The 27880-nt window shown below is 57.1% G+C and overlaps 1 protein-coding gene across 6 annotated transcripts; it reads left to right on the plus strand.

The window, feature by feature from the left end:
* Positions 1-1642: 1642 nt before the first annotated feature.
* On the plus strand, positions 1643-27468 carry AHCYL1 (adenosylhomocysteinase like 1). Of its 6 annotated transcripts, none has more exons than XM_075174026.1 (18): positions 1844-1924; positions 14195-14417; positions 17337-17448; positions 17824-17967; positions 18758-18858; positions 19160-19262; positions 19523-19617; positions 20494-20600; positions 20680-20796; positions 21012-21075; positions 22540-22628; positions 23097-23167; positions 23643-23737; positions 23847-23945; positions 24509-24577; positions 25776-25854; positions 27082-27202; positions 27382-27468. In XM_075174026.1, exons 3-18 carry the CDS (start codon positions 17358-17360, stop codon positions 27386-27388), a joined length of 1452 nt encoding a protein of 483 aa, XP_075030127.1. In that variant the 5' UTR covers positions 1844-1924; positions 14195-14417; positions 17337-17357; the 3' UTR covers positions 27389-27468. The 6 variants fall into 6 exon arrangements, 4 of the variants coding, with proteins under 4 accessions (XP_075030125.1, XP_075030128.1, XP_075030127.1 ...); XM_075174025.1 differs by having other exon boundaries at positions 1870-1924; positions 14192-14417; XM_075174024.1 differs by lacking the exon at positions 14195-14417 and having other exon boundaries at positions 1643-1924.
* The last annotated feature ends 412 nt before the right edge of the window (positions 27469-27880 follow it).

The following is a 27880-nucleotide window of genomic DNA, read 5'->3' on the forward strand; positions in this document are numbered from 1 at the left end:
GTATCCCTGGCCCCGAGGGGAGGGTGTGGGTGTCCCTGCCTGAAATGAAGGGGCCAGTGTGGACCCCACAGCGGGGGACCCCTGTGCCTGGGGGGAGGGTGAGGAGGAGGAGGAGGCAGGGGAGGAAGGCAGCCCTGCCCAGACTCAGCACCCCCAAACAGGCCTGAGCACCCTCTTGCCCGGGTGATTCCCGGGGACCTCGGGGCACCGCTCAGCTCGTTAATGGGTAACGAGGGCCTGGGAGGTCTCGGACCTGACCCTGCGCTGGTGCTGAGCTGGGGCCTGGCACCCACTCGGGGCGGTGCACCCACTGGGGGCCATGCACCCACATGGGACCATGCACCCACCCAGGGGCCTGTGCACCCACCCGGGGCTGAGCACCCACCCAGGGCTGGACACCCACCTGGGACCACGCACCCACCTGGGGCTGGGCACCCACTCGGGGCGGTGCACCCACTGGGGGCCGAGCACCCACATGGGACCATGCACCCACCCAGGGGGCTGTGCACCCACCCGGGGCTGAGCACCCACCCAGGGCTGGACACCCACCTGGGACCACGCACCCACCTGGGGCTGGGCACCCACTCGGGGCGGTGCACCCACTGGGGGGCCGTGCACCCACATGGGACCATGCACCCACCCAGGGGCCTGTGCACCCATCCGGGGCTGAGCACCCACCCAGGGCTGGACACCCACCCGGGCCCACGCACCCACCTGGGGCTGGGCACCCACTCGGGGCGGTGCACCCACTGGGGGGCCGTGCACCCACATGGGACCATGCACCCACCCAGGGGGCTGTGCACCCACCCGGGGCTGAGCACCCACCCAGGGCTGGACACCCACGCGGGACTACACACCCACCTGGGGCTGGGCACCCACTCGGGGCTGGACACCCACCCGGGCCCACGCACCCACCTGGGCCCACGCACCCACACCCCGATGTCCCTGGGAGCCCCTCTCCCTCTGCTGTCCCGGGCAGGGTCAGGCCCGGCACGGCCCCTCCGCGGCCGCTCCCCCCGTGCCCCCGCTCCCCCCGTGCCCCCGCCCGCCTCCAGCTCCCGCCGCCACGCCGCGTCGTTTGGCTTTTCCCCGTGATTTCTCCATTTTCTTCAGTTTTTAATTTTTTTTCCCTGATTTTTTTTTTTTTTTCCCTCGGGATTTATTTTAATTTTTTTCCCCTGATTTATTTTTAATTTTTTTCCCCAGATTTAATTTTTTCCCCTGAATAAACATAAATATTTTTTCCTGAAAAAAACCCTCGTTCTTTTGTTTTATCTTTTGCGATTTGATTTGGATTTCTTCCGTGATTAGTTTCCCCTGCCCCGCCCCCCGCCTCCAGACTCCGCCCCCCGCCTCCAGACTCCACCCCCCCCGCCCCCAGACCCCTACTCCCAGACTCCGCCCCCGCCCCAGACCCCGCCCCCTCGACTCCGCCCCCGCCCCGGCTCTGCTACCGCCCCAGGCTCCGCCCCCCACACCGACTCCGCCCTCCACGCCGTTCCCCGCCCGCCGCCGCCAGGGGGCGCCGCAGCGCCGCGCCCGTTCCTCCCGGCGCCGCCGTTGCGGCCTCACTTGCCCGGCGGGTGCGCGCTGACGTCAGTACGCGCTGACGTCACGGCAGGACCGCCCCTGGCGCCGAGCGCGGCGGCCGCAGTCCCCGCCGCAGCGCGCTGCGAGCCGGCGGCACCGGAGCCTCCGCCGCGGGACCGGCCGGGCCCCCCCCTCCCTGTACCGGGCTAAGCCGAGCCGAACCGGAGCGCTCCCGCCGTGCCCCGCCCTGCCCGGTACCGCGGGCGGCCGCGGCCCGCTCCTCAGGATGTCGGTGCCGGAGCCCGCCGGCGGCGAGGAGGTGAAGCAGGCCAAGGAGGTGGAGGACGCCGAGAAGTACTCCTTCATGGCTACCGTCACCAAGGCCCCCAAGAAGGTACCGGCACCGGCGGGGGCCGGCCCGGTTCGGGGGGAGCTGCCCCCGGTTCGGGGAGGGGGGGCTGGCCCGGCTCTGGGAAGCGGGTGGGGGATGCGGGGAAAGCGGGAACTGGTCCGGTGCGGGGCGTGACTGGGAAGGGGGGGGCTGTCCCCGTTCAGTGGAGGAGAGGGAAATCGGTACCGGGCTCGGAGGGGACTGGTACCGGCGAGAGGGAGCTGGCGCGGTCTGGGGGCGGCTGGTACCAAGCGTCGGGGGCGGAGGTGCCCGATGGGGGATGCTGGCCCAGTTTGGGGTGAAATGGGGAGGGACTGGGTACTGGGGAGAGAGGGGTCTGTACTGGGGTACAGCCCTGGCCCGGCTGGGGCGGAGGGGGGGCTGGTACCAGCAGGGCACAGACGTGGCCCGGTTCACGGGGGCTGGGGCCAGGCCTGGGCCAGCTCTGGGGGGGAGGAAGCTGGGGAGCAGAGTTGGGGGGCTTGGCTGTGGTATGGGGGTGCCCGGGGGACAGGGTGACCCCGGGCGAGGGGACAGGCAGGTAAGGTTGGGGGAGCGGGTCTGGGGACCCTGGGTGTTGGGACCGCGGGGGTGACGACGCTCTGCGGTGGGGACAGAGGAGGGGCACCCGTTAAATAGGACGAGCTGGCAGCAGTGACCTGGAGATCCTGCCGTAGGGCACTCTGAAGGGCGGCAGGAGGAAATTCGGAGCGTTGAACTCTTTTTGGGGCAGGGGGTCTGTTGGTGGGAGCACGTTTGGGCTTGGGGAAGAGGCTGCCAGAGCAGCCCCCGGCGCTGCGCTCTCCCGAGTCACCTCTTTACCCTTCCATCCTTGAAGGCCTTCTCGCAGGAGCTCCTGAGATCTCCCGGTGCCGCTCCCCACTGCCCGCGGTGCGGGCCCTGCTTGCGTAACCCCATAAGGGGTGTACGGGTGGCACCGCAGGTGGGCGAGTGCCGCCATAGCAGGGTGCAGGACCTCCACTAACTCTGGTAACCGGCTTTTAGATGAGCGAGCGTGCGGAGACCTGTGCTCCTGGCTCGGTGCGGACCTGCTGGGCTCGGTAACGTGCCGCTGAAGTCCTGGTCCCGCCAGCGAGGCGGATTTGTGCTCCGAGCACTGCATGGATCCACGCAGCTGCGGCCGGAGGTCCCCGCTGTGGTGAACGTTGTGTTCCCCCCGGGGCTGCAGCCGCCTGCCTCCACGCTGGAAGCAAAGGCAAAGCAGTCGCAGTGAATGCAAACGTCTTCCTTCTCTGGGGGAACGTCTCTCTTGCCCGCTCCGGCCAGCGGTGGGATTAGGGGAGCGTCCGACCCTCGTGGAGGGGCTGCTGTCAGGCGGTTGTGTTTGAGGCATCTTTCCTCGTCCAGGCTTACGGCTGCTGCTGGGGACCAGGGGTCTGGAGGCTCTCCCTGCGCCCTGGCCCTGTTTGTCCGGGCTGTGGACATAGCCTGGAGGAAGGAGCAGAGGAATGCGGAGCTGGGATCTGCCTCTTCCAGTGGTGGCTCAGCACAGCTCAAACTCAGGGATTGTTTTTACCTTTTCATTACCGTCGTCTTTCTCAAAGCTGGGGAGCTAACAGTGCGAGGCCGCAGCCGCCTGATCTCAGGGGGGAGAGCAAACTACTAACCCTGAAGTATCCTATGGGGCCAAAATAAGCATCGTAAAAAAAGAAATGGGGTGTATGCGTAGGGGGGAATTGATCCAGCATCCTCAGAGGCAAAGTTTGCTTGTGTCTCGGGGGGTATGGGATGTTGTATCACCTTGAATTTGCTGCTGTACGCACAGGTTTGTTGCACAGCACGAGGAGCCACAGTCAGACTCGGCGGCTGCTGCAGCCTTTCCTGGCTGGGCGATGATATTAAAGGCGCCCAGAGCGACACACGACATTTGAGGCTGATAACATCAGCAGCCAGCGAGATCTTGGGGAGCACGCGATTGCAGCTGAGGTCAAGGAACAAAATGCTTTGGGGCCACTGTTTTCCTTGCCTGGCTAGTTACTGCGAATAGCGCTCGGTAATAGCGGAGGCGTTGGCAGAAGGATAAAAGGACGAGGAAGGGAGAATTGCCCTCCTGAGATAAGATGTTGAGTGCCCCCAGCTCAGACGCCTCTGAAGCAGGATTGCAATTAAACCATTAAAACGCCTTTCTGTTTCAATGCAAGTTGAAGTGACTCTTGTGCCCCCGGAGCTCTCAGCGTGGCCAGAGGCCAGCAAAGAAGATGCTTGAGAGAGATGATTTACCAGCACTGAGGTAGGGAGAAATCGTGGTGTGCAGCTCCCTCCCTGGGTTTTTAGGCTCCTTGAACTTTACCGATACAGTTTGCATAAAGCGTTTGGAGACGGGGAGGGTGGGAATGTGGCCAAGCTTAGTGCAGGCTCGGTCTCCTCCGTGTGACCTGCCGCTGAATAGCTTTTCAGAGAGGAGCCTTAACTTGTGCTGGTGCTCGGGGGAAAAGCACCAGTGTGCAGCGGAAGAGGCGGCGTGAGCCCGCCGGCGTCCCGTGCCCAGCTCGGACCTGGGGGAGCATCTCGGACGTAGCTGGAGGCACGTCGGCCCCGTGGGCGCTGTGAAGAAGTCGGCGTCCTCCTTGGCGTTGGCAGGCCGTGTGGGGGGGCACCCGGAGCAAGCCCGAGCTGCGCAGCCAGCCTGGGGGATCGCTGACGTCTTTGTTTCCTCTCTTGTCAGTGGTTTGTTTAAGGTGAAAAAGTGAAACAGCAGGAGGTAAGAGATTAAGAGATTAAATACAATCAACTCTGGATTTAAGTAGGAGCCGATGCAGTCGAGGTGAACGGAGCTGTAGCCGTTCTGCAGAAATGGGGCGGTTTTCCCCCAAGAGCTGGCGTTGCCTGGCTCTGCCGAAGCTCCTTTTTCGCTGCAGTTTATGGGAAATTGGGCTGTCAGCAAAATAACACCAGCTTTGGTCAGAGTGAGGCGGTTCTTTGGCGTGGAGAGGTTTAAAGGCAGAGGTGAGCGATGCTGAGCTTTCTACTTTCTCCAGCGTGTGCCTTGATGTTGCTGGGGGCGGTTTGGAAACACTGAGGCTTGCGTCTTGCCCAGGTTAAGTGAAGACGAGTGCGGGGATGAAGGGAGAGCTCAAGGGCGCAGGTTGTGCTCTTCCAGATCCCTCTGTGCCATCACCACTGCGTCTGGGCATCTGCTCTTCTGCCTCCCTGGGGACCGTAGGTGCCCTTCACAGCAGTTGCTTTCTGAATCCACGTCAGCCGGTCGGCAGAGCCTTAAACTCCCGGCCGAGCCGAGCTGTGGGTGCCCTTGAGCCGGGCAGGACACATCGCCGTGCTTAGAGATGGGTGGCAATGCAGGGGGGCTTGGCAAGTGCTGTCACTTCACCCGATCCGCGTTGCATCCTTGTCGTGTGGCGATCGCCGTCCGGTGGGCTCCTTCCCGCCTGGGTGCCGGCAGACAGACAGACGGACGCTCTGCAGACAGATCTGCTTACTCATGCGGCACGCCTGGAGCGTGAAATGGGCTAAAGCTTCGAATTTGCTTTTGGGGAGGTGGGCTACGCAGCACCCCCGTGCCCCAAGAAGGCGGCGAGCCCGCGGCCGGTGTGTTTGGGTTGGTGCTGTGCCCCTGCGGATGCCGGCGCCGGAGGGATCCCGCTGAGGCTGTGCGGCGGGGAATGCTAATGCACAGCGCTGCAGCTTTGCAGTGGTAGCGAGTCGGAGCCGCGCGCGGGCTGGCACGGGGGTGGCCGGAGATGGGAGCAGGGGAAGGCTGGGGAGAGGGGGACGGAGCCCGTGGGGAGCTGCTGTCTCCTGGGGAGGACTGGACGCCTTCTCTGGAGCATCGTTTCTGCTGCTGCTTTTTGCTGTTGCCTGCAGAGCCGCTCTCCTGCTGCCTGAGCAGTGTCTGACCTTGCTGCAGTCTGCTGCTTCCCTGCCCCGCACACAGCCCCTTCCCAGAGCCGGGTTTTCTGCCCCATTTTTCTCAGTCCCGAGTCATCTCGGGTCCCTGCAGCTCTGCCAGGCCGGATGCTAATAAACCACCTTCCCCTTCAGTCTGTCAGGGGGATGAGACTGTCCTTGCTTGTACTGACAGAGCTCCAGGAGTCGCTCGTTTTTCCTCTTTCTTTAATTTCATCCCTTAGACTGGCTGCTCATAAATCCTCCTCCGCCTTTGTGTGCTTGTCCAGGGCAGTGGCCACCACCTCCTCTCCTGGTTGTTTAGCCAGGTGCCGTACGCTCGACTGTCTTTGCTTCCTTGCTCAAATCCTCTGTTCTTTTGCTTTCTCGTTCTCCTCTCCCTGCAATTTTTCCTTCTCATAACGAGGTGCCTGGGCTGGGATGAGTTGAAAGGCTCATCCTACTCTGTATGGACCGCCTGGGATGGGTCTGGCCTTCCTTGGGGTGCGGGGAAAACCCTAATAAGTGAACTCGTTGCTGTGGTTAGATGGTCACAGGCTGAGCTGGTCATACCCTGACCCATGGTGAGAGCAAACCACGAGGGTATTTTGAGCGGAGATGATTTACTGGGGGCTGGGAGCAGATAGAATCGTAATTATTTCTGTTATAAGTCGCTCTTGGGTCTTTCTCATCACTTTGGCTTTTTGGAGGGTCTCATTGCTGTCCAGAGGGGAGGCTCGTCCTTGTGACCCAGCGCTACTGCAAGGCCAGAAGATGCTTAATTAAGTTATTGAACTGGAGAGCAGGAAGAAGGGAGATTTTCGGGGTCTGACGGACGCAAGCCATCTTCAAAACGATGTGCTAGGGCGAGTGGCTTTTCCTTCTCCGTTCTCCTCCTCCTGCAATCCTGTGAGGTAGGCTGGGTTTCCACTCTGATGTCTGGCCTTTGGAGATGGGAGAAGAGTTGGATATTCATTCTCCCCAGTCTTCAGAAGCACCTCTTGTCATCTTTTACTGGTGTGGGCGTCGGGGGCCACCCATCCGAGCAGCGCTGGTTCTCCCGCGAGCCCCGCTGTGCTTGGTGGGAGCCTCCTTCCCACGTGAGCAGCCAGGTCTGGAGTACGGGAAGTCTGCTGGCGGCAGAAGCGCCGTGTTTTCTTTAGGCCTTTCCCAAAATGTGAGATTATCTTCTGCGAGGGACCAGCCTACCACAATACTTTCTTTGGGACCTGAACAGTTTTCACCCTGCTTTCCAGCCCATGCAAATGTTGGAGCCTGTTCCTGTGCTCCCTGCTAGAGGTTGAGGCTGGGATTTTTTTGCTCTGGAAACCAGCTCTTCAAGGCCAGGTTGGAGCTGATCCTTTCGGATAACCAACTGGTTTGATGCGGGGCTTTGCAGGTGAGGATCCTGTCCGTGTTGTTCCTCCGAGGAGCTGGCGAGTGCCTCGTCCCAGGGGTTTGAGCAGGGGAAGGTGTGGGACTCGCCTGCTCACAGCAGCACTCAGCTGAAGAGATTTGCTCGTGCCTGGCCGTGTCTTTTATCATCAGGAGTTTCCTGCGGGCGACGTTCGCGTTTGCAGAGGGCTTGTTGCGTTTCCTGCTGAGTCCTTTGATCAGGGCTGCTTATCTGGGGACGCTGACTCACCTTCACTCAGCAGATGGTGGTGACGTTTGAGGTGACTGTCCCAGGGCCCGCCGCTGGCCCCGTGGAGCCGCGGGTGCAAAGAACCTTGTGCTAACACTTCTGCAGAGCCTGACCCCGCTCTTTCTCAATGGGGCCGTGGGTTGGATCAACGGGGGCTGCTGTAGGAGGGTCAGGGAGTCCCACCAAGGAGGAACATCTTGTTGCCATCTCAGCAGGGTACGTTGGAACCCCTTATCAAAGCCCTGGGGATTTGGCCATCAGCAATGCCTGAACCTGGTCTGCACCATACCTCTCTAACCTCGGACTAAGCATCGTCTTGGCACGCTTCCCCGGTGTGGTTAACCCTCGGCAGGGCACGGCACGGGGAACCGGTGCTCTGGGGCATCTTGGTTGATGGTCCAAAGGGAAAGCTGCCACTTGGGGTGTTTTTTTGAGCAGCCGATCGTGGCCCGCGGGCTCCTTGCCTCCGAGAAAGCGGGATGCGGAAACTGGGGCTATTCATGCCTTTAGGAGGCTGCCCCGGTTGCCCTGTCGCATTGGGCTGCTTGAACTGTGAATTTTAATTACACTTTGGGATCAATACGGTGGCCTTGGTAACGAGCTTATTGCTGCTGCAGAATCTGTTTACTTCAGATTGGTGACAGCCAAAGAACTTAGGTGGCCGAGGACATGATGTTCCAGCTTGTCAAACAGGCTGCATTGTAATTCGGGTGAGTCTCCCGCGGTCCTCGGAGGTGGGTACAGCTTCCCCTTGGCTGCCTCCTGCGGACCTGGAGTTCGCTGGCAGGACCCGTTCGTGCCTGGCAGAGGAGCCGCCTTAATTCAGGAGCCGTGATTTGGGTGGGGGTTGTCTACAAGGTTTATCTACAAGGTGTGGGCGTAGGGAATAGCTCCTTCCAGCCTCTTGCGGGGAGAGAGAAGGCAGGCAGCCTGGAAAGGAGGTTCCTCGGGGCTTTGCCTTGCCGAAATTCATGTTTTGGTTTCCTCCTTCTAGATGGCCTGGGGTGAGGTTCAACCTGTGTCTGCTGTTTTCTGTCTCTCCTCCTTTTGCCTCCCCGCAGGGAGCCCTGAATATCGCACATTCTTGCACCGTGGGGAGAGGCTTGCATCCAACCTGGCCATGTTTTGGAGCGAGAACATCTGGCCGATCCCTGTTGACCTTGGAGCTGTCAGCCTCTTGCAGCCTGTGTCTCCCTACGTTAACCAACCCCTTCTCCAAATATTCTCCGAGCTCGCCATCCCCACAAGGACGTCACTTCTTATCCCTCCTGCCCCCTTTAAAAGAAAGGGGCTTAACTGAATCAACCCTGTCTGCAGGAAGGGGTCAGCTTTGCTCCGACACGAGCAGGAGGATGACGTTTGTCCATCCCGGTAATGATTCCTCTGAGACCTGAGCAGCAAAGACCCTAAGCTGAAGCTGGGGGTTTCTTTCCTTCCTTGCCTCTAAGCAGATGCATCAAAAGCAAAGTCTTTTCCAGGGCTGAAGATAGAGTATGCTGGTGGATGAGAAATGGGCAGCTCTGGGTGATGCACTTGTGAGGGGCCTGGGGGGGATCAGCCAGGGCTGGAAACGCGGGGAGGGTCTCTCTCCAATTTTCCGATTGCACAGCTGTATTCGCTGACTCTCTGGGATGTGTAGTAAACTGGCTGCTCCTGTTTTGATGCTGATCCTGCCGGGCATTTTCCCTCAGAGCCGTGGCATAGGGATGGAGGGTCTTTTAAGGGTAGCTGAGAGTCGCTGGAGCCTCGCCTGGGTGGTGTTTGGTCTCTTGAAAGACCAAAAGAGGTCTGAAGTGCTGTGATTCTGCAAGTGGGTTCTGGGGGGGAAAAGGAGGCAGGTGGGGCATGCACTGTGATGGGGGTGCTGGACTGATTCCTCCCCTAAACACAGGGGCTGCTTTAGTATTATTTGGGGTTTTCAATTTGGTTTTTTTTGTGGCTAACCCTCTCTTCAGGCCCATGCGGTGGAACTGAACGAGCCCTCTGACGGCACTTCGGAGTGTTCCCTTGGTCTTGTACAGCTGTGGTTGTAGAGGAGTTTTCAAATTAATTTAAAAATTGATGCTAATTAAAGATGATTCCCTATCAGCTGTGACACACAAACACATTTCCATGGGCTTCCAGCTCTGAAGCATTCAGCCGGCCCGTTGGAGGCCGTTAGTCCTCGGTTTGCCCCACAAGCTGCTGCAAATGATTTAACCCACAGTCCCGTCCGTGCAATGCTCCCAGCAAGGTAACTCCAATTAATACCAATTATCCTATTGCCCAAACACTTGGTGTGCCCAAACACGGGCGCGCGGCTGGGTGGGCACCGCAGATGAATCCATAGGTCTGAAATGTCTTTAAACCGATTGCTTTTTGTGCTGCGGGAAGCGACGTTTGCCTGTCCGCGTAGCTGTGCTGGGTTCGTAGGGTTAACCTGTGAAACGCGATGGGAGTTCACTGCCCTTAGGGATCCCGGGTGTTGGACTTTTGCTGTTCCTGCTGTGAAGGAGATCTCCCTCTGCCTTAAAGCTGGGAGCAAGCCTTTGCCTCAATTCCTGGAGTCCAAGGACTCCAGCCTTAGTCCAAGACAGCCTTATCTGCTGGTGGGGAGCCTTCCCTCCGCTCTTGCTGGAGGCAGTGCACCTTTGACCTCAAGGTGTTTGTAAGGCAGTAGTTATTCCCAGTTACTATTTAACAGCTGGGCACTCAAAATCACATTTATTTTATTTAATCTGTTTATTTTTCCTTTAACTAGCATTTACAGTGATTCCCATGATGACTGAAATCTTGGGGTGGTTTCCAGCCTGTTCACCTTTGGAATGGGCTCATTTCTTTCCTGGTATTTCTTCTTCTCTGCCGAGCTTTGGGATTTCTGTGGAAGTCCTTAATTCTCCTCTTGTACTCACGGAAGCTCATTGGTGTTTTGTTTTGTGTTTGGTTTTTTTTTTTTTTCCCCCTAGTGCTTTACCCAACCAGCCCTTCTCTGCCAGCAAAGGATGGAGGCTGGTATCAGGGCTTGGCCGGTTTACTTTGCCAGGACCTCAGTGCTCTTTATTTCCTTGTTGGGAACAGGGTAAAGGTTTCCAGGTAGAGATCTGGCTGCGGTTCCTGCTCGGGGAGTTGGTGGGGAGAGTATCAGGCAGGTCTCTGCCTCTCCGGGGAGAAAAACCTGCCCTGTGAACCCTCTGGGAGCTAGAGGTACAGATCCAAGCGACACTGAATTCAACACTGATCGTGCTTTGGTCCACAAAGCAGAGCAATGCCCTCGGGCAGCTCTTCCCAGCTGTGTTGTCCGAACGAAGCACTCTGAGGTTTCTTCTAAAGGTTTGGGTAGGGGGAACCATCAGGAGAAAGTCCTCCTGTTGCAAAGGCCACACCTGGAGCAGAAGCAGGTCCCGTTCCTCCATATAACTTCTCTAGCTGGGGCTGCGCCACTTCTAGCTCTCCCCAAGGCCCTTGGTGCTCTGCAGTGGGTGGGGAGGATCAGAAGATGCCTGCTGAGCCCCGCTGCCGACCCGCTCCTCCAGCATTCCCGCGGTACGGTGGGGCTGAAGCCGTGGGCATTGCTAATGCAACCCCCCCCCTGCCCACACCCGGCCTCGTGCTCTGGCTGGGGTATCTTTTGCTGCTGAGCTGGTTTGAGTTGGAAATGTGGTTGTCCCGTGAGCTTGGCCGCAGCCTCGTGTGAATTCCTGCGGCCGCTTGTCATCTTGGTGGGCGCTGGCTCGCTTGGCCAGAGCTTGGAGGTGGTAAAATGGGGTGGTTTATGAATCACGTAGCCAAATCCACCTCAAAAACCTCTCCTGGCCAGTGGTTTGGGGGTGAGGACGGTGAGTGGTCAGGGTGGGAGCCTTACTGATCCCAATGCCCCCCTCCCTCTGCTCCGAGCACCTGATTTTTCCTTTCCTTCAATCCTTATGGAATGCTGTGGTCCAGAAATACCCCTCCAGGGCTGGGTAACCTCACAGGAGAGGAACCTTCAAAACACCCATGTCTGCCTTGCTGATTTCCACCCCAAAAATTCACGTGTCCTGTTGGGTTGTGGAGCAGGAACTGTGTCCCCCGCCGCGTGCCGGAGGGCTGGGGGCTGCGGCGGGTTCCCTGTCCCTCGTCTAGACGCTGTCCTGCGGAAGGCTGTGGGAACAGGGGCTTGGCTGTCCCGGCCTGGAAGCAGGGCAGAGGGGATCTGAGGACAGCGGCAGCCAAATCCTCTAAACAAACCAAACGCCCTGGCATGGCCACGCTTGCCGGTTCCCCTGGTCACGGCGGGACTGTCGCCAGCCCCGGGGGCCAGCACGGGGACACTGGGAACCTGCGGCGAGCGGGCTTGGGGTGGCTTCAGCCCCTCATCCCGAGGCGGGGGGCAAATGTGGCAGGAGGCTGTGGGTGCCGTCTAGGAGCTCTCTTCTCCTGGTCAGGAAGCGTGGGGTCCCCTCTGGAACCCGAGTGGCTGCAGGAGCAGAGCCTGGAAGAATGCTGTCCCCTCTCTGGGGAGGTGGCACAAGCAAACCTGCTGCTCGGCTCTTCTTTTTGACCTAGAATAGAAGAAAAGCCTCACGCTGGTTATTTTATTTTACTTTTTTCTTCCGCTGATGCGTGGCTGAAGAGACCTCAGCCCCTGGGGTGCCTCTTCCCTCCCTCACTGCTGCGTTGACTGAACATGACGACTCACTTCTGCAAATAAGTGGATTAAAACAACTTGTGCTTTAGAAATGCCTGAACTCATCAGTGCGGCAGGACCCGGCTCCTGAGAAACCGGTCGTGGCTTCCCGGGAGGGAAGAGTGCTGGGGAAAGGGTCTTTCTTCAGCGTTTGAAGGTGCCCATCTTCAGGTCTGCAAAACTCAACCCTGGTACAAGCTGCTGATCACATCTCACGTGCAAGGGGGGCTGGTGTAGAGGGTGAATACTGATTTGAGCTGTAAAGCATTTCTAGTCTGACTGAATTTCCAGGAATGACAAAGAAATGATGAACTTATAAGACGGGTCACGTCAGGGCTGCCTTAGCGTGGGCAACCAGTGCCCTCCCAGCCTCTGCCGGCGAGTTTTTGTGGGGGAGAGGAGGTTAAATAAGGGGAATTGGTTGCCCTGAGTAGTCCTGATCTCTGCTGCTGGCTTTCTGCAGTCAAAGGAGAGGTCCCAGGACCCTGGATCCTTTCAGGCTTTCTCCTGGGAGGGCAGAAGTGGGTTACAGAGACTTTCTTGCTTTCCAGGCGGTTGCGTTGCTGCGAGAACGTGCTCTGCTCCGATTTCGCTGTTTCTCCCTGGGCGACTGCGCTGTGTCATCGCGTCCGCGGATGTGGTGGAGGAAACTTCGGAGGCTGGGGGGTTTTAGGGGGCTGACTGCTTCCTTCTCGTCTTGGGTGATGTGCAGAGCCTGCTCTTGTACCCCCCCGGTTACTCCAGGACAGAAGTGCCTGTAAGGGGACTTTTTTTACACCACTTTCACATCACTCACGTTGTCCCTAATGAAAAATAATAATAATAAAAAAAAAAAAAAGGTTGCTAAGGCAAACCTGGTGATGGTAAGATGGGAGCCTAGAGTTGCTCCCTGGCACGTGTCCTTTTCTCCGTGGAGCCTGCGCCTCGGTGAACGGGGTCAGCGTGCGGCCCCGGGGATGGCTGTGAGTTGGTGGATGCTTTCCAAATCCTCCTCCTCCCGCAACCTGCTCCGCCGCTGTCCCCCGAGGCTGCGCGGGATGCAATCGGAGGTGCGTAGCACAGCAAAGGAGCTCGAGCGTCCTCTCTGGAGCCGTTCTGGGGATGGAAAGAATTTTAAAATTAAAAGCGGGATCATCTTGTGTGAGAGGGACGTGTCCGAGGTGAATCCGGATGGATTTACAAAGTCCTCTGCAGCTCAGAGGCCGTGGGGGGGAAACTTCTTTTACTCAGTAAGCTCAAAAAGCCGCTCTCTAGCCTGACTGCTGGGGAAAAACGCAGAATAAACCATCGAGGATGGCACACCCAGCAGTCACGAGCTGCCGGTTCCTTTAGACGGTAGCAGATCTGGAATCTGCCCTTCCTATGTTGTAATAATTAAACAAACGAGGCTGTATGTGCTGGGGGCACGTGTGCTGCTGGGTTTGGGACTGCCCGGCCAATGTGCCCACACGTGGGCAGGTACCTTATAACGTAGGGAGAGGCTCGTTGAAGCTGATTTTTTAGCTTCACAGTGGTTTTGGGATGCAGCGGGCAATGCAGCCAAACAAGGTGGCCGGTGTTTGCCTTGGGAGGGCCCGGGGGTCCCTGGCACCTCTTTTGACCCTTTTTGGGATGCGGTGCTGTATCAGCAAGGACGATGCTCCCTCACCTCCTGCCTGGCCAGACCCAGCGCCTGGAGGGGTGGTTTGAGCCGAAGGCGAGTGGCCGTTGTTGGGAAGGGTCGGATCTGTGTGGGAATGGGCACGGTCGTGCCAGGTTTCGCAAGGGGAGAAAATGTACTTCTGGTTTGGCCGGTGTGACTGGGAGCAGGCAGCGCTCGGCGTCGCTTTGCGAAAACTTGGCAGGAAATGTCGGATCCTGGTGTTTTCCTACAGGGCATCACCCAAAAAACCCCTGCTGTACCAAGCAAGGAGCTGCTCATTTGGCACAGGGCTCCAGCAGGACCCCAGCCCTACCTCCCCCTGTAAGGGGGTAGCGATGCTAGAAAACACCCGGGCTCGGTTTCTGTGAAGAGAAATCGGTGCTGTGTTGTTTTGCCTCCTTGGTCATGAATTGCTGGGATGAAAAAATATTTTTCCTTGCTCTTAAACCCTTGTGCTCCACCCGATTGGAAAAGCAGGATGAAGTTTGGGATGTGATTCGCGATCGTGCTCCTCCGCAGCCGGACAATCCCGATCCCGGTCCCCCTGTCTCTGCAGCCAGCCCGGCTTCAGTCAGACCCAGCCGACTCATCCGCAGCCCCCGGCCGGGGATGCCGTTCATTCAAATTCCCATGACAAGCTGAGGGATTATGAGATTTTCTCCGTCGCCTTAATGCAGCTAGAGAGCCCGGCACGTAGAAGGTAATGCGGCCGATGCTCGTGCCCGTTGCCAGTCGGTTCGGTCGCTTTGCCTGACCGTGGCACCCGCCGTCCTCCCTCATCTTCCTCTCAGCTGGTTGCCGGACGCTGCGTTAATTTGCTGGGCGGGGGGGTTTGATGTGCGAACGATTCATTCGATTTGGAAGCTGCTTGCAATGTTGGATGATAATTTTAGACAGGGCAGATTTTGCTAAGCTGCGGAGTTCAGATGAGCTCTGGTAAAGCCATGGTGGGGATTACTGTGGTTAATTCAGCACTTGGTTTCTTTAGCGGTGATTTTTTTTTTTTTCCCCTCCCTTGAATTCAAACCCCCCATTTCTAGAACTGCTGTTTCTCCTAAAAAGTGGGACCGTGCCTTGGAGCTGGCTCAACACCCACGGCCGGTCCCCCCAAGGGGACGATGGTGTCTGGTAGATCTTGGTTGTCTTGGTGGTGTGGGGATGGCATGGAGCTGGGGAGCGCAGCAGCCCCCCATCCCCACCCTCTCCTTCCCATCGCATCCCAAAGGAGCTTTGCTCCACGAGACCATCCAGGCAGCACAGTTTCACTGCAGGGAAGTGCCCTGGCCCAGGGTTCCCATGTCCTGGGTGCTGGAAGCAAGGACAGACACCCACCTGCGCCCTGGGCAGCAGCAAAGCCTGGGTTATCTGTTTTTTTCCCCTCCTGGATTCACCTCTTCCCTGGAAACCTTTTCCTGAGATGGAGAAAATTCCTCCGCTAACACTTTAAGCTGTTTTAATGCCAGCAGCTGTTTTATGGGGCATGTTTACACCCTCTGGTTTGATGAGCCGCCAGAGGAAGAGGTGGGTGCGAAGGGGTGGAAATCTCGCTGTTCTAAAATCGCTGATCTTTCCTCCCCTCCACCACCCTGGAAATGCCCATGAGCAATAAGCCAGCATGGAGGTGGCACAAACCTTTCTCAGGCTGTCCGGGGAAGATTGATCCAAGCAAAAGACCTTGAACAAATTCCAGCAATATCATTCCTTGGTTGGGAAACAACTGTGCCTGCCAGCTCCGGCCCCGTGCCCCGAGGACACTGCTGTTACCTGCCTGGTGTTGCTCACTAGAAGTGCTTCTGCACCTCTTATCTCTTGGTACCAGCTCTCCCAGCAGCGCTGTAGGTTATGATGCCCTCCAGTTCCTCCCTCTGCACCAAATGACCTAAAACAGTTGCAAAACCGAACCTGAAAAATCCATTTAGCATTCCCCGTTCCTTCCACTAATGCAAATTCACGCAATTTGCATCAGAATTGCATGGCGTCTGCTGGGAAGTCTGGTCTGGGAAGCAGACACCAGGCTGTAATGTATCCAGTATGGAGGAGTTGGCTAAAAACCTTTTAGCAGCAGCAGCACCCACAAAAATGCCTGGGATGCTTGCCTGGGTGTGATCTTGGACTTGATCTGGTGCTAATCTGTTCCTGGAGGGGATGCTGGAGTCACCTCCATCACCCCGTATCACCCCACATGTCCTCCCTTGGACTGAGCAGTGGGTTTCATGTCCCTGTTTCCCCTCCTGAGATGCTTTTGGCTCGTGAGCTGGGTTTCTCCAGGAACCGTGGCTCCATTTTACAGCCCAAATAGCCGTGCTAGTGCTGCTGCCACCCCAGACCCAGACTATGCAGATTCCTCCTTTCTGGGATGGATCGTCTCAATTAAATAGTTTCATTCTTCTCCCCTTGAAGGCTGTTTCCCGCATCAAAGCTTTCGGGGAGCTTTTGGGATCGTTGTGGCATGGAAAACCCCTCCTTGAGGCCACTGTGGCCTGTCCCTTTCCATCGACTTGATTTCTTCAGGACTCTTCTCGAGGTCTCCTGGGTCTGTGGGGATGCTTTGTTAATCCCACTCCCTGCGATGACATCTCATCCCTCTTAAGTGGCAAAATTAAATCCTGCAGCGTCGTGATCAGAGGGAAGAGGCCGCGCTGGGGCTCTTTGTCAGGGTCTCCTGCGTGGCAGCGTGCCGGGGAGGGGGACATTAGGCTGGATTTGCTGGCGCTTTTCCTAATTCCCTTTCATCTCCGTTGTCTTTCTCTCGCGGAGAAGCAGCAATAAGGCTTTTTGCTGACTGGTCACAGGGGATGAGTGCAGCAGCTGAGCAGTTTGGGGCTATTTTTCCCCTCCTTTTGGCCCAACACACTTGAATTTGATGAGCCGGTGGTAGGTGCCGGAGCCTTGAGTTGCCTCTGGCCAAGAGAGGAAGGAGGGGTGGCTGCTTTCAGCTTTTCTTACAATGGAAATATCTGTAATGCAGAGGAGACTGAAAGGCAATGCAATGTCAACTACTTTTTGTTGAAATGTTCTCTCTTGCTGAGTTTTTTTTTCCCCCTGCTTTTAGTGTTGATTTTGGAAGGATGCGCCATATTTTTAACCTGCGGGATGCTCCGCTCCTGGGGAAGAGCCTGGAAGCACCAGGAATCTGAGTTTCTGCTGGGACCACCTCAGCTTTCCTGCTGCTGCACTTTTGGGCAGACATCAGTCGGGACCGGTTGGGGTTGGAGCAGGGGCTCTGCCTGGACAGGGCTTGTCTGGAGAGCTGCACGAGATTTGTGTTGTACAAGCAGTCCGACTTTCTTGGAGGAGCCTCAGGGAGCCAGGGATGGGCTAAAGGGGATGTTTCAAGCCTCGCTGGGTGCTGCTTTTTTTTTTTTTTTATCTTCAGGTGCTAGGCATAAAATCTGCTTTAGCCTTCTGGTGACAGAGATGATCAGGCAGAAGAGGGGGATTCGATTTTTGGCATCTGTAGCCACAGATCTGTTCCTTGATGCATCTGGCGATGCTCATTTCTGCGATTACAGCAGTCAAGGTGGACTGAAGGGAGCCACGGGGCCGTATAGCCTGGAAAGATGATGTGCCGTGAGGAGCACCTGCTGATTTAGCGCTTCTCTTCCTTTGCACTTCTCAGCAAATCCAGTTTGCAGATGACATGCAGGAGTTCACCAAGTTCCCAACCAAGACGGGCCGTCGGTCCTTGTCCCGCTCCATCTCGCAGTCTTCCACCGACAGCTACAGCTCCGGTAGGTGCTGGGCTCTTTGTCCATGCCTGGTCCTCTCCCAAATCCGGCGTTGGTGCCGCTGTGAACGCGCTGCTCACGCCGCATGTTAGGATGCTCCGTGCTGCTGTGTTGTACTCGGACGTGGAGGGGATAATTCTGGGAGTTCCTGAAGCTCAGGCATTGATTACCAGTTGATAACCCAGTTAGTTCTGGGTTGTTTTAGGGAGCAAGAGTGCAAAATTCTTTCTGGACGTTGGCTTTCCTTAGGAGATTTGTAGTTTGAACCATGAGTGCTTGTGTGAAAGCTGGGAAGCAAAACAGAGCAGAAACCTGAAGAGTAGGAGGTCCCCGGACTCCTTAGACCTGGGGTAACATGCATTCCTCTCCTGGCTTTAGCTGCCTCCTACACGGACAGCTCTGATGACGAGGTGTCCCCCCGAGAGAAACAACAAACCAACTCCAAAGGCAGCAGCAATTTCTGCGTGAAGAACATCAAGCAGGCAGAGTTTGGGCGCCGGGAGATTGAGATCGCTGAACAAGGTAAAAGTGGAGCGTGGAGTTCGTGGGGCTTGTGGCCGGGTGCCGTGCTCCCTGGAGACCAGGAGCTGAGCCATGGCAATTCTCACAACTCATGCTACAGCCTCGGATACCCTGTCTTTCTCCCTCCCCCCGAATAAACAGATTATGTAGGGAAGAGCTAGACGTGACGGCAAACGTTAACGAGGTGTGGCATCCATTTCTAATGACAGCAGGGTTTAATGTTCTGGTGGCTTTGGATGAGAAACCTCAATGGGCAAGGATCTTGCAACGCCTTCGGAGACATGAAAACTGACAGTCCCAACCCCTTCCCCTGGGGCTTGGGGGAAGCTGAGTTACCGTTTCCAGTGGGGTGATTGGGTAACTTTGCTTTCGGGCTCCTGTTACACACACGCTGCCAAAGCCTTAGAAGGGGAAGATAATCCAGGGATATTTAGAGCAGCTCTTCTGAGATGTGGCAGCACTGTTTTCATCTTCTTTAGGTGCTTCTCCTCGATGCTGTTCTGCTGCAGGGCTGGTGACTGTCCTTAGCAGGGGCACATCAGGTGCCTTCCTTGGGTAGTGCCTGCCCCAGACCTTTCTTGTTACGTGGTCAGGTGACAAATGACATTGGTGTTTTGGTCTCATTTTGGATGGACCTGCCTGGCCAGGGATGAGGAGTTTTCTCCCCGGCTGTGTAACGACTACGTGAGGCTGGATGTAGCCTGGGAGACCCCAGAAAGGAGAGCAGGTCTGGCAGAGGGGGGCCTCTCTGGACTAAGCCGTCACTAAAACCCCCCTGTTCCTTTTGCAGACATGTCTGCTCTGATTTCACTCAGGAAACGAGCTCAAGGGGAGAAGCCTTTGGCTGGAGCTAAAATTGTGGGCTGTACCCACATTACAGCCCAGACTGCGGTGAGTGGCTGCTTATTTGGGGCATCTGGGGTAAGAGAGACCATTTTTTTTTCCCTGGGGAAGAAAGCCTCTTAAGTTTCCCAGCCTTGGGCAATTGGAGGAGGCACCTTCACTTTTCTAGAAACACCTTGGAGGCGTTCTGCCGCCCGCATTTCCCCAGGGCAATCTTTGCCGGAGTCGATCTCTGATCGGTTCCTTGCTGCTCGTTGCACAAGGCTGTGCTTGGGGCTCTGTGCCGTGCTGGCCTCCTTGTGCCCATCACCGCTTCCCCGGGCCTGCCGCTCACCCCGCTGTCTTGCAGGTGCTGATCGAGACGCTGTGCGCGTTGGGAGCGCAGTGCCGCTGGTCTGCCTGTAACATCTATTCCACCCAGAACGAAGTGGCGGCTGCCTTGGCAGAAGCTGGTGAGTACAGCTGAGCCTAGGGACGCAGAGCCCTTCCAGCCCCTCCTGGCTCTGTAGTCTTGTCCCAGCCAGCCGGTTTAAGGAATGGTTTGGACCAGATATCTGTTAGGGAGGGATAAACAGGTCTCATCCTCTTGTGGGCTGCGGTTTGATCTCTGCCTGGCCCCTTGGCCCTCCTCTCTGTGGCTTTCCTGAGTTGGCCAAGCAGGAGAGAGCTCTGCCAAACTCAGCAGATGCCAAGGGTGCTCCTCTTCTTCTAGGTGTTGCCGTGTTTGCCTGGAAGGGGGAGTCGGAGGATGACTTCTGGTGGTGCATTGACCGCTGTGTTAACATAGATGGCTGGCAGGCCAACATGGTAATGAGCCTTCTTCCAGCCCTTCCTCTTCCTCCGTGGAGTGGTCACTGGGTGCTCCTCACCCTTCCCTCCCTGGGGCTGTTCCTGGGAGCCTGCTGGGGCTGCCTGGGCATCTGCTGGCGTTGCAAAGGCCTCTGAACCCCCGTTAAGGTGGGGGTCCTGGAGAACGGCAGCTGGCGCTGGGTTGGAGGCCACCGTGGGCGTTGTGGGAGCTGCAGAGAGAGACAGCGTCCTGAGCTGGTACAGCCCAACGGCACGGGAGCATCTCCTGCCGGAGCTGCCAGTGAGTCGAGAAGTCACGGGGCGTCTTTCCCCCCAGGGTCAGCTCTACGGGAGCTGTGCCAACCGCTCCTCTCTCGACACAGATCCCATCCACTCTCCCAAAGAGAAAGCGGTCTCTGCAAGGGATCTTTCCCTTGCTGAAAGCAGATGATGCCTCTCACTGCCATGGTGCATGGTCCGTGATCACTAATGATGCGATAGCATCAGTGGGCTGTGACAACTCCCTCAGCCTTTCCTCTCGACCGTTTGCTTTCAGAGCGTGAATGTTGTGGCATCCTTCTGATCTCAGCCTGTTTAGTTAGTGCTGCCTGTGGTCACATTTCCAGGCTGCAGAGCAAGAGCGGGGGCAGAAAACCCTGTTAGGATCCATCAGCTCCACACAAGGGGTAAGAAATCCTCCATGTTTTGGAGGAGACCCCGAGTTGCTGGCACCTAGGTGAACCCAGGAGTCCCGGCCCCCAGGCCTCTACCCAAAGAGCCCTCCAGCAGTGCCTGAAGATGCTCTCCATCTCTTTTTCCCCGTCCTGTCCCCAGCGAGTGCTTTTCCCAGTGGAAGGCCTGACTGCTCCATGTTCTTCCTTCCCTGTTCTCTAGATCCTGGATGACGGTGGGGACCTGACCCATTGGGTTTATAAGAAATACCCCAACGTATTCAAGAAGATCCGAGGGATTGTGGAGGAGAGCGTGACTGGTGTGCACAGGTAGGAGGTTTGGGAAGGCTGATCTGGAGATCTGCTGGGTTGCTGCTCTCTGCTCTGACCTGCCTCTGTCCTCTTCCAGGCTGTACCAGCTCTCCAAGGCCGGGAAGCTCTGTGTCCCAGCCATGAACGTGAACGACTCCGTCACCAAACAGAAATTTGATAACCTATATTGCTGTCGGGAATCTATCCTGGACGGGTAAGTCCAACCCTTCTCCCCATCCCCACTGTCGCTCTCACATCGGTGGATTTGGCTCCGGCTCCTCTTGAGCAGAGATCGGGCTCTTTGCTGCTTTGCCCTTGCTGTGTGCTTGCAGGACCTGGTTTTGGGGGCTGTCGCAGCGGAGCGCTGCCCCGTGCCGTCAGCGGTGTGCGCTTGACTAATCCCAACACAGGTCTCTCTCTGTCCCCCAGCCTGAAGAGGACCACGGATGTGATGTTTGGAGGGAAGCAAGTGGTGGTTTGTGGCTATGGGGAGGTGAGTTTCGTAAGCGGCAGTCGGCGGAGCTGTGAGTCAGCCTCCCCCGAGCCATCCTTCCCCTGAGCTCAGCATCCTGCTTCTTCCCTGTGCAAAGACCACGTGCCCTTGATATAGGAGTAGATCAAACCTGGTGAGCGATTACCAGGGAAATCTTGCTAGAACCTGCTGGGAGGCTGCAGAACAAGCATCAGATTTCCCAGTTTGCCTGCAGATTAGCTGGGCTGCAAATATGACAGTTGCTGGGAACGCTGGCCTGAATTATAACTACCCATGGGTGCTCCCATCTGCTGTCCCTGGACTGAGTTCAGCATCCAGCCCGGCTGTCACCGAGCCTGTGACAGAGGAGGCGGAGGGGCAGGATGCATCTCGCCGGTGGATAACGTTCTGGCAGAGGGGAATCGTATCACAAACTTGTAAATGATTCTGCCCTGGAAGAGCACGGAGCCGGGAGCTGACACCTTCCCTCCATCTGTGCGCTGTCTGCGTGGGTGTTTATCTTCCCGCGCTGCGAAGGGCCTGGCAGTAGCTGCAAATGCTCTTCCCGGCAGGAACACTCTTACTAATTTATTTAGACACCAGTGGAGCCCAGCTCTGCTCAACCAAGAGGCTGCGCTGGCTCTCGCCCAGGCGCTCCGGGGTGGCGTCTGATTCTCCAGCCATCAGTTGTGCTGGGAGTTGTAGTCTCCAGGGCCTGTCCTGAGTTTTACTGGACTTCTTCAAAACAAGGGAGTCCTTCCACCCTCACTGTTTTCCCCTTTGCATGTGGATTGGAGTCCCAGTTTGCCCTGCCTGGCTGTTTTCAGTAGACCTGAGGTTGGAGCTGGGTGATAAGTGAGGCTGTCTCTGGAGATGTTTCTTACCCGGCAGCATTTTGCTGGTCAGGAAACGGGGCTGAGCGTGGGTACGTGCGGATTAGCCGGGTGTTAGCGTGGGGAAGTGGCGTGGAGAGCTGGACTTCAGTTTAATTTTGTAGTGAGGAGAGGGATAGAGTCAGAGATGCTGTTATAGGAGCTCTGCTCTCCCCCACGCTGATGGGGGGAGCGTGGGATGGAGGATCTGTCCCCCGATCAGTGCAGGACAGCTCCGAATGCCAAAGAAACCCTTTGGCTTAAAGGCAAGTGGGGGAAGTGCGTGCTCATCCAGCCCGGCTTTAATCTCCTCTTGGAGGAGAGCTCAGAAGGGCTCCTGCGACGCTGGGGGCTGTGAAGGCTGTGGCTGTTGGTTTTGGAAAGCTCCTGCCAGCTGGTGGCCGTGCTGGAGGGCTGGTGGCCTTGGAAGGGGAGCTGGGCTCGCAGCAGAAGTGCCACTCGCCAGGTACATCGCTGAGCTGCTCCTGGCATCAGACAGATGGCCGGGATGAGCATCTCCCAGCCTGGGACGTGCTGGGGCTGTTTTAGGGAAGGGATTGTAGCACTCGGCGCGTCCCGTGTTCAGCTTCACGCTGATGCTTTGCCCCGGCAGGTGGGCAAGGGATGCTGCGCCGCTCTGAAAGCCCTGGGAGCCATCGTCTACGTCACGGAGATCGACCCCATCTGCGCTCTCCAAGCTTGGTAAGACGTTACACGCTGCTTGTGACCATCTCTTCCTCTGCTCTCTGGCCTCCTTTAAACCCTGACAGAGGCTGAAACAGAGCCAGGAGGATCTGTGGCTCTCATCTCAGAGAATATATATCGTGTTGGGTTGTGATGGGGAAGGGCTGGGGCAGCTTTCAGGGCTGGGGGGTACCAGGCGGTGGGCACCAGCTGGCTTGGGAAGGCTGCTCGAGGGTTCACGCAGGGCTGGCTGAATGCTCCACACGTCCCCCGGCTCCTCCAACATTTGTGAGAGCGGGTTTGATGCCGCATCCTTCGCACAGCCCTTCCTCTCGCCTCTGGCATCCCTGGGGGTGTGGAAGGATAGCCTGGCTGAGCAATTTGGAGCTGCTGCAGCAATACAGCGCTGAGATCTCTCCTGGCCTGGGGCAGAGAGGGAACAGGCTTCTCCTCCTCATCATGGTCCCTCTCCCCCTTTTTTGCCAGCATGGACGGATTTCGGGTGGTGAAGCTGAGTGAAGTAATCCGTCAGGTGGATGTCGTCATCACCTGCACAGGTAGGGATGGAGAAGGTCGTGGGTGAGCCTTTGAGCAGGCTGAGAAGGAGCAGTCGTTCCCAAGCGGGTGTCACAAGGGCTCTGGGGGAGCTGGGGATGGAGGACGCTTCGCTGCCATGTGCTGCTAATTTTACGAGAGCAATAGCTGTGCTCTGGCAAGAGCTTTTCCTCCTACCCCCCAGTCTGCTATTTGGCCACAGTCCTCCTCAGCCCCTGGGAGGAGGAGGGATGTCACAGCCATGTGTCCCCAGAGGTATTTTGGGGTCCCCTAGAGGCTGGTTAGTTCATAAGACCAAAGATCAGCCCTCATCCCATGTGTTTCTCTGTTGTCACAGCCAGGAGGGCTCTCGTCCTGGTGGAAGTTCATCTGATGTTGCCCCAAGCAGAGCTTCTCTGACTGAAATGCAGGGAAGGAGAAATCAGAAGGTTTGTATTTCCAGTGCCTTGGGTTCATCTGTGCCCTCTGTGCCCGCAGGAAACAAGAACGTCGTGACCAGAGAACACCTGGATCGGATGAAGAACAGCTGCATCGTGTGCAACATGGGCCACTCCAACACCGAGATCGATGTGGTGAGTCTGCCCGCGGCCTCGCCGGCTGCGTCCGCCCCACCGTCCTCCTGCGATGACTCCAGCCTCTTCCTCCTGCGATGACTCCAGCCTCTTCCTCCTGCTCTTGCAGACCAGCCTCCGGACCCCGGAGCTGACCTGGGAGCGGGTCCGCTCCCAAGTGGACCACGTCATCTGGCCGGATGGGAAGCGGGTGGTGCTGCTGGCCGAGGTGCGCTGAGAGCTGTGCCGCAACGTCGCTTTGAGCCTCTGTCAGGAAATCGCTGCGTGCCAGAGTTTGTAACGGAGATTTAACCAGGTGGAAAGGTGCTAGGGGGAGGTTCAGAGCTCAAGAAAGGGTCTCTTTTTTTTTTCCTCTTGAGGCAGGGGAGGTATCGTGTACCACACGCAGCCACAGAGGTGCCATCTGGCTCCGTTCTTTCGAGACGGGAGCCATCCCTATCAACCAAACGCCGTCTGCTTCTGGCTTTGGCAGGGTTTCCCATGCAGCAAACTGGCTGGGTGTCTCCTCTTCCCACTTGAGCTCTCCTGGCAGTAGGAGGGACTGGCTCTTTCTAGGGACCACAGAATTTCCCTGCCTTAAAGCGAAGGGTTAGGGTGGAAACTAAGGCAGAGTTTGAATGCTCTGGTCACATAGGTGGCCCTTGAATCACTGGGCTGTGGTTGCCCCCTGCCCCAGGGAGGGGGTAGAGGTGAATGTTATCTTGAGACTCGATTCGGTTTGGCTTTGAGGGCAAGTTCAGCTCTCTGCAAACTCCTCCTGCTGTCTCCTAGGGCCGTCTTCTCAACCTGAGCTGCTCCACGGTTCCCACCTTCGTTCTCTCCATCACAGCCACCACTCAGGTCCGTACGCGGCAGGGCCGGGGCGCGAGGGGTGGGGGATGCTCTGGGGCCTTGCGTGAGCCTCGGGGTGGGGACGGTTTGGAAGAAGCTGGGAACACGCAGTTGGATGGGTCCTTGGAATGACACCGGTGCCAGGGAATACCGTTGCCACCACCTCTTGGCCAGGATGCAGTTAATGATGGCGTGAACTTACTGCTTTGGTTACAGCTGGGAGAGAGCTTTTAAATGAGCCAGGCTTCACGGCAGAGCCCCTGCTGTGCTGTAAGCCACTGGAGAGCTCCCCTAGCACGGGTTTAAGCTTACCTCAAAGCAAGGCTTTGTTTTGTCTTTGGACTCTTTGATTCCTACAGCACAAACCCCCCCCCGGCGTGAGTTTTGGGGATCTGGAGGTCAATGGTTAAAATGCTCCCCAGCATCAGTGCCGGCTCAGCTGGGCGGACACGGCTTGTGTCTTGCACTGTTTGTCGTGTCCCTGCCTTTCCAAAGAAAACGATGATTAAATTTGGCTCTGCTCCGAGATCTGCAGTCGGTGCTGGCTGGCCCGGTGCGGGCCTTGGTGGGTGAGCGATGGAAGAAACCCACTGGGGCTGGAAAGCCGGAGGGGAGTGATGGCTGGGGACTGCGATGGTGGGGGAGGACAGCCACGCTAAGGGTGGGGAGTTTCCTTATCCTCACACTTGTCGGTCCAAACCGGGGGGGACCGGGGCTGTGTTTTGGACCTGGCTCTCAGCTGTGTGAACCGGCATTCAGGGGAGATGCAATTTTATTTCTGCTGAAGGAGTGGCTGTGGTTTTTAGAGCGATGCCGCCAGCTTAAAACAAGCAATCCCTTCATTTCCGCGTGACGCAGCAGCCGTACGCTTTAAGAGAATTAGAGCTGCTCCCCACTCCTCCATCCTCGTGTTCTGGTTTTCCCCAGGGCGTTAAGCCCAGATGCTGCAAACAAGCTGGGTGGCATCTAATCTCGGATCTCTCTGGTCCTCCCCCAGTGGCGGTGGGATTATGGAGACCCAGAGAGGGATGTACGCTTAGATTGAAGCCTTTCCTTCGAGGCATTTTGGAAATGGTTGCCCCCTCCCTCAGGCTCCCAGACCCTTATCTCTGCCGCCGAGAGCTTTGTGCCGTTGTGGGTGTTCAGCGCTGCCCAGCTTGGTGGCCGTCCCTGACTGTCCCCGGGCTGTCCCCTCTGATCTCTGCAGGCTCTGGCTCTGATTGAGCTCTACAACGCTCCCGAGGGCCGTTACAAACAGGACGTGTACCTGCTGCCGAAGAAGATGGGTGAGTGGAGGGAACCCAGGCTGACTTATCGGGTCCTGCACGTGGGTCACACCAACCCCAGCTGCAGGCTTGGGGAGGAGCGGCTGGAAAGCTGCCCGGAGGAAAAGGACCTGGGGTGCTGGTCGACAGCGGCTGAACGTGAGCCGGCCGTGTGCCCAGGTGGCCAAGGAGGCCAACGGCATCCTGGCCTGTATCAGAACTGGTGTGGCCAGCAGGAGCAGGGAGGTGATCGTGCCCCTGTACTGGGCACTGGTGAGGCCGCACCTCGAATCCTGTGTTCAGTTCTGGGCCCCTCACGACAAGAAGGACATGGAGGTGCTGGAGCGTGTCCAGAGGAGGGCAACGAAGCTGGTGAAGGGCCTGGAGCACAAGTCTGATGGGGAGCGGCTGAGGGAACTGGGGGTGTTCAGCCTGGAGAAGAGGAGGCTGAGGGGAGACCTCATCGCGCTCTACAACTACCTGAAAGGAGGTTGTAGTGAGGTGGGGGTTGGTCTCCTCTCCCAAGTAACAGCGATAGGACGAGAGGAAATGGCCCCAAGTTGCGCCAGGGGAGGTTTAGACTGGACATTAGGAGAAATTTCTGTACTGAAAGAGCGGTCAGGCCTTGGAACAGGCTGCCCAGGGAAGTGGTGGAGTCCCCATCCCTGGGGGTATTTAAAAGAGGTGTAGATGAGGCGCTTGGGGACATGGTGTAGTGGGCATGGGGGTGTTGGGTTGAGGGTTGGGCTCGATCATCTTAGAGGTCTTTTCCAACCTCAATGATTCTGTGATTCTATCCCCCGGGCTGCTGTGGGCCAGCAGTTTTGGATGTAAGGAGAAACAAACCTGGGCTGGACAAAACTTTGAGGGAGAGGACGAGTTCGGGGAAGCCGTCAGAGGCAGCAACCTTAAAACACTTGGAGGTTGTTAGATTTATTTTCCTTTATTTTCTGCAGGCTGGCAAGCGTTTCTTATCCTGCAGACTTCTTGTTCTGAGGCTTTTCATGCAACCCCTGTGCCTTTTGGTGCACATCCAGCCCTGCTCAGCACCAGGGCGTGGGCTCAGCTCGGCCATGGGCTTAAGTGATGGTGAATCCATGGTGCTTAGATGGCAAAGTCTGCCCGGCCAGACCCAGCGTGGTGCCCTGGCCCTTTTTGTGCCATACGATGAGTCCGTACATCATCTCCCTGGCAGTGTAGCGGGGGACGTGCACCCCATGATCCCCTCTTTCCTCTCCCTCTTCCCAGACGAGTACGTCGCCAGCTTGCATCTGCCTTCGTTTGACGCCCACCTGACAGAACTGACGGACGATCAGGCGAAATACCTGGGACTCAATAAAAACGGGCCTTTCAAACCCAATTACTACAGGTCAGTGCCGGCCGGGGCAGGGAGCCGCCGTCTCCCCACCCAGTGGGTGCTGTTGGGGGCATCTCCTTGTGCTGGGACAGCATCAGCTCCCGGGGAGGGGGGCTTCGGTGACCCCTCTACAGATGGGGGCTGTCCCCCCAAGCATCCACGGCCTCACTGTCCCCTCCCTTCTCTTCTAGATACTGACGGACCATACCCATGAAGGACCAGACCACACAAGGCAACATTAGAGAGATTATTTTTAAAGATCATTTTATTTTGGTTTACCTTTTTCTTTTTTTTTTTTTTTTTTTTTTTAAAAAAACCAACAGAGAAACCCGTTTTTACATTTATCAGTGTGATTTTAAGGTCACTCCCTCCCCCCCCCCTCATTTTTACCCTTTTACGTGATCACATCTCTGTCTGATCTTGGCAGACTACCTGGGATTTGCTTCCTGCTTTCATGTGGCTGAAGCCGCTGGTGGCTCCCAGCCCTGGCTCCCGGAGAGGGTTTCCCTTTCCTGATGTGCCAAGGGCAGTTCATTCCTGCAGCGATGTGTGGTTGTTTTTTGGTTTTTTTTTTTTCACCTTTCCAGCCCGCGTTAGTCTCGGCTGGGATCCCTGCAGATACGGAGATGCTGTTCTACCTTATCTTACTTTTTTTTTTTCTTTTTTCTTTGTGTGGATTATCTGCAACTT

Source organism: Calonectris borealis, chromosome 26 (assembly GCF_964195595.1).
Source record: "Calonectris borealis chromosome 26, bCalBor7.hap1.2, whole genome shotgun sequence".
Classification (NCBI taxonomy): domain Eukaryota; kingdom Metazoa; phylum Chordata; class Aves; order Procellariiformes; family Procellariidae; genus Calonectris; species Calonectris borealis.